The 6,059-nt window shown below is 49.2% G+C and overlaps 1 protein-coding gene across 1 annotated transcript in view; it reads left to right on the top strand.

Moving 5' to 3' along the window:
• adcy8 (adenylate cyclase 8 (brain)) overlaps positions 1–5,815 on the top strand; it is a 19,745-nt gene extending 13,930 nt beyond the window's left edge. The window contains exons 8-11 of the mRNA XM_060058049.1: positions 1,584–1,730; positions 2,682–2,774; positions 4,075–4,189; positions 4,518–5,815. Of these exons, the coding sequence (XP_059914032.1) occupies positions 1,584–1,730; positions 2,682–2,774; positions 4,075–4,189; positions 4,518–5,098 (936 nt within the window). The 3' untranslated portion in view covers positions 5,099–5,815. The remainder of the gene's footprint in view (positions 1–1,583; positions 1,731–2,681; positions 2,775–4,074; positions 4,190–4,517) is intronic.
• Positions 5,816–6,059: the final 244 nt, after the last annotated feature.

Raw genomic sequence — 6,059 nt, 5'->3', positions numbered from 1 at the left:
AAAGGTCTTCTGTATTTTAGCAGTGTAGGGGAACAAACCACTCAAACTCCTCTATACTGCTCTATACCATAATTCAGTTGCTGTTATTTTAAGAATTCTCAGAGATGCTTTCATCCAAAATTAGACATACAGCGAAAAACATTTTTACTTGAGTTACATGCCTTCAAGAAGCTGGAGAAGGAACTACAGTTTTCCTACAGAGTGGACTTGGGGGTTCGACCCAGCACCTTCTGTCCAGGAGTCAGGGGACAGAAGATTTTTTCTTCCATGATCATAGAATAATTTGGGTCGCACATAAATTGAAAGGGTCGGTCGGAAACCGGAACCAAACAAAAAAATGTTTTAGGCCCTAGCCACTGCCTCACATTCCCTCTTACTGTATTTCTGAAGGACTTCCCCGTTTACTAAACATCCACTCCGTGTGTTGATCGTATTCACATCCAGACCTAGGCTGGTGCATGTCATTAATATGTGGCTAATTAATTTATAATAAATTATCCGGACACAGTCTAGAAGACTGAAGTCCTAATCTGCCATCAGTCACAATTTGAATCCACAATCAACTTAGAGACAAGGAAGAGCTTACATACATAATAACCGCGTTAACATGTTAATCATGTAGCCTACTGATATGGATAATATAGGATTAATACGTCACTTAAGAGCGACTTATGGTCTCTCTGAGCTCACTTGAAGTAAAGCTTCCCTTAACTGTCAACACGATGCTCGATATGAACAGTAGGCCTATATACATTACACACCAATTATTCGCCACAGAGCATTAACTTGACACGACATTTGCCGCTCCGTTATTAAAACAGATTCCAAATGAGTTCGACCCCGACCCCGACCCCGCCACGACCCGACGTCTCCAACAGGGATTAGGAGGAGGATGCAGCGGCACGGCTTCCCCTTGATTCATCCTCTCTGCCACAACACTGCCCCCTCGTGGTGGTGGCACGGTGGTGCAGCAACTGGTTTAAAAACGTCCACAAGAATCGAGTCTGTTGTTCGTTCACCCTCACGGACCGCGTTTAAAAAAGAGCAGGGCAGACCGTTAAACACCCAGAAGGGACATGTGTGTCTCTCCTCCTGGGATGGATAGGACGAGATAATCATAAATCTACAATAGAAACTTTCTCACGTTGGCAATATCCATGATTCATGATGACCCGATGATCATGTCTGCTCAATGAATCATCAGTTAGGCTTTGTGTGGGTGCTAATTGCAGGGGAGAGCATGTTCTGCGGCGTGCCCACATCGCCCCCTAGTGTTCGGTTTTGTGTAATGCAACAGAATAACGTTATAGGCGGTTAAGCGAAGGCGGTCAGAGCCGTTTGAACTAGGCCTATATGTAGCCTTTTGATGACAAGGCCAAACAGCTTCATCACAGAACTAAAGCTCTGGACTCGGAAAAAGAAAATATTGAAATGAAAAGTAAAAGCAACTTTTATTAATCAGCTTCAATAAATAAATGAAAATCAACAAGAAGTCCAGAAATGAAAACGGCCAAACAGTGACCCTTGAAGCGTTTGATCTCTCTTCGTGAATCACTTACCATCCCTCTCCCTCCCCTCTGCAGGAGTTGTACTCGCAGTCGTACGACTCTGTGGGCGTAATGTTCGCCTCCATCCCGGGCTTCGCCGACTTCTACTCCCAGACGGAGATGAACAACCAGGGTGTGGAGTGCCTCCGCCTGCTCAACGAGATCATTGCCGACTTCGACGAGGTGAGGCGCACGCCGCCATTTTGAAAACACTTTTATTTTGTTAAATGTTTGTGTTTATTTTTTTCCAGCAGTGATAGGCAGCCTTGCAGGGTGGTGCCAAAGACGTTTTTTGTACCCTTGACCAAAGCATCTCATCTCTGAAAATATTTGAACCCTGTCTGTTGTAATGTGATTGGTGGATTCAAATAAAGAATGCAAATGTGTGTGTGACTGTAAGTCTGAGTGTGCCTGTGTTTGATATGTATTAAGTTCTTCGTGTCAATGAAAGCCTGACTTTAGTCCTATAGTCACCTCATTAATCAAAAGTAGAGGAACTATGTCAACTGTCATGTCAACTGGAATCAACTCTCACACATCAGACACAAGATGGACGCACACCTCCAGCTGTGTGTGTGTGTGTGTGTGTGTGTGTGTGTGTGTGTGTGTGTGTGTGTGTGTGTGTGTGTGTGTGTGTGTGTGTGTGTGTGTGTGTGTGAGTACTTGCGTCACACACCAGCTGAGCTTCCTGCTGCTCCAAGCCCCTCCCCCTTCCCTCCCATCACAAGATACACCAACCAATACACCAACTAACCTCTCACCTGGTGAGGTAGAGGCCCGTTAACCAACCTCTCACCTGGTGAGGTAGAGGCCCGTTAACTAACCTCTCACCTGGTGGGGTAGAGGCCCGTTAACTAACCTCTCACCTGGGGGAGTAGAGGCCCGTTAACTAACCTCTCACCTGGGGGAGTAGAGGCCCGTTAACTAACCTCTCACCTGGTGAGGTAGAGGCCCGTTAACTAACCTCTCACCTGGTGAGGTAGAGGCCCGTTAACTAACCTCTCACCTGGTGAGGTAGAGGCCCGTTAACTCACCTCTCACCTGGTGAGGTAGAGGCCCGTTAACTCACCTCTCACCTGGTGGGAGTAGAGGCCCGTTAACTCACCTGGTGTTGTCCTCTCTGGGCCCTCGTAGCTGCTGGGAGACGAGCGCTTCCAGGACGTCGAGAAGATCAAGACCATCGGCAGCACCTACATGGCCGTCTCCGGGCTGTCCCCTGAGAAGCAGGTGAGACTTGCTTGTTTTACCCTCCAACTCTACCTGAAGGGGCGGGGTTAGATCAGGATTGTCTGTTTTACCCTCCGACCCAACATAAAGGGGCGGGGCTCGAGCAATCGCTTGTTTTACCCTCTGACTTAACCAGTGTTTGTAATAACGGCGTTTAAAATAACGGCGTTACCTAACGCCGTCATTTTTTCAGGAACTGGGTAATTTAACTAATTACTGTTTCCGTCGTTACAACGCCGTTACCGTTACTGTACGTTAAATGCGGTGCGTTACTATTAATTGATTGAATAAACTGCGTAATCCAAACGCACCCCTGGCTCCAAACACAAACTGCTAGTGAGGAGACCGGGTGAGTTAACAACGAGATAAGCGATTATGATTGGCTAAGGCAGAGTCATGTTTCATGGTAGCCAAACGGAGCCAGTGTTTTTACACACAAGGCAGGACACGTGCGCCACACACACGCACACGCCAAACAGATTCGCTGAAGCAGCAGAAATGGCGAGTCCGGAGCAATCCGATGAAAAGTTGGCATTTTCTGTAGTATTCGGCAGATGTTCCACAGCCTTTGCAACCAAGCAAATTAAAATTCTGTTGGAAGTATATCAGGGCCTTCAATGGGCAGTTCAACCATATAACACATCAAGGCCAAGTTAAAACTGCTCAGAAAAATCCAAATTCTTTGACAACTTTCTTTTTTTACAGTAAAGCAAATACTTTCCCTGGTAACTAGTTACTTTTATTATAGAGTAATTCAGTTACTGACTCAGTTACTTTATGGAACAAGTAGTGAGTAACTATAGCTAATTACTTTTTTAAAGTAATGTTCCCAACACTGGACTTAACCTGAAGGGGCGGGGCTAGATCAGGAGCTCTTTCTTAATTCTCTGACTCGACCCTAAGGGGCGGGGCTAGAGCAGGATCCCTTGTTTTACCCTCCGGATCTACCTAAAGCGGCCGGGCTAGATCAGGATAGCCTGTGGTAGATTCTCACTCATAGCCGTTTGGAAAATGTAATGTTCCTGCTATAATACTTCCTGTAAATGCTGCAATGCGACCCGATAAAAGTTATCTTTCGTGGCCCATGAGAGGGCTGGATGTAAACATGTAGACCGAGACGCTGGACTCTACCACTGTTTACAAGCTCGACTGTAGTTCTCGGTTGATAATAAACCGTTATATTAAGGACATTTTCTTTAACTGTATGGAATGAATGTCAGACAAAACAATGTTCATTATCTTATAGCCTTATAAAATAATTCCCCCTCTCTCTCTCTCTCTCTCTCTCTCTCTCGCCCAGCAATGTGAAGATAAGTGGGGTCATTTGTGTGCGTTGGCTGACTTTGCAACCGCCCTGAACGAGAGCATCCAGGAGATCAACAAACACTCCTTCAACAACTTTGAGCTGAGAATCGGTGAGTACCCAGAATCCCTTTAGGGACCTCACGGAGAGGGCCAAGACTCTGCGGTAGTGCGGCTACCTATGGTTGTTTCGTTGCTATGGTTACCGCTAATGCTCCCGGTAGGTTCCAACTGGTGGCCAGTGAGGTCACTTCAGACGTCACCGGCGTAGTCCAATCAGAAACGCAGCTGGCAACCTTTCTGTCTCAGTTGAGGTTGAAGTGATTCCACGCAAAAGCTGTCAAGAAAATTCTAAGAAATCGAAAGATAAAAAAGATTAATGTTTTTCTTATAACGTCAGGCTAACCTGACCTCTGACCTCCAACTCCCTCCCTCCCCCAGGCATCGCCCACGGCTCGGTGGTCGCCGGGGTGATCGGCGCCAAGAAGCCGCAGTACGACATCTGGGGCAAGACGGTGAACCTGTCGAGCCGCATGGACAGCACGGGCGTCAGCGGCAAGATCCAGGTTCCCGACGACACCTTCCTCATCCTCAAGGAGCGCGGCTTCGCCTTCGAGTACCGCGGCGAGGTCTACGTCAAGGGCATCAGCGAGCAGGAGGGCAAGATCCGCACGCACTTCCTGTCGGGCCGCGTGCAGCCCAACCCGCTGGTGCTGCAGCCCCGCAAGGTGACGGGCCAGTACTCGCTGGCGGCCGTGGTGCTGGGCCTGGTGCAGTCGCTCAACCGGCAGAAGCAGAAGCAGATCCTCAACGACAACAACAACTCTGGCATGATGAAGGGCCACCACCACTACAACCGCCGCACACTACTGGCGCCTGCCACCTCCGACTCCGGGGGGAGCGGTGGGGGGGTGGCAGGGGGAGGAGGAGGAGCTGGTGGAGGAGGTGCTGGAGGAGGAGGAGGAGGAGGTGGGGGCAGCGGGCACCACGCGGAGCCCGGAGACAAGACAGAGCTTTCCTGAAGCGGGAGGAGCGGGAGGAGTCGGGAGGACGATGTGGAGGAGGTGGGAGGAGCGACACGCTTCACGCTGAGCCCGCCATTAAGACAGAGCTTTCCTGAGGAGGTGTGGGGGAGGTGAGCCTGGAGGTGGGAGGAGCTAGGAGGTGCACTATGGTATGCCTGCCGAAAAGACTGAGCTTTTCTGATGCAGGCGGAGGTGAGAGGAGGTGGGAGGTGCAATGTTCTGTGCCCACCAATAAATGCTTTCCTTAAAGTAGGAGCACCTTGTGGGAGGTGGTGAGGGGAGAGGTTGGGGGCGAGGAAGGGTGGAGGGGGAGCCATGAGGAGGCGAAAAGGAAGGAGGAGCGCTGCACCGAGCCCACTGACAATAATGAGCTTTCTTTGAGGGGAGTGGACCCTGGGCATGGGAGATGGGAGGGGAGGGGTGTTATTGTTCGGGGAGGAGGGGAGGAGAGGAGGAGGAGGAGGAGGACGAGGAGGACGAGGTTCAACCTTCCTCTGCTGAACGATGTCTGATACCCCCAAACCCCGCACCCCTCTTCCTACTCTGTGTCCACACCCCCTTTTTATGTCACTATGGCTAACCGACCATTCCCGACCCTCCCTGCCCCGGCCCCGCCCCCTCACCCCGATCGCCCCGTGTCAATGTTTTTCGTCTTCTTTTGTATTTCTTTTATATCTGAGAACACAATAAAGGGGTCTAATTTTTATAAAACCACTGCGTGTTTGGTCTCTGATGTCGAAGCACCGAAAACATATGTCCAGGTTTACTGGAAAGTAGAGCCGTTTGATTTCATGGAATATATAAACAAGCTATGGAACAGAGTTTTTACTTGGTCTGTACCAGGTTTCTAGCGGTAATTCAGAGATTAAATAAGGGTGATTTTAGACCCATTAGTTAGTAAGTATTCCCATTAGCAGCCTCTAGTGGCTCACGTTGCAGTTTCATTTATAACTATCCA

The sequence above is a fragment of the Gadus macrocephalus genome, chromosome 8 (assembly GCF_031168955.1).
Source record: "Gadus macrocephalus chromosome 8, ASM3116895v1".
NCBI classification, from domain to species: domain Eukaryota; kingdom Metazoa; phylum Chordata; class Actinopteri; order Gadiformes; family Gadidae; genus Gadus; species Gadus macrocephalus.
Note: the sequence above shows the minus strand (reverse complement) of the source record. Positions and strands in the feature narration are given on the sequence as shown.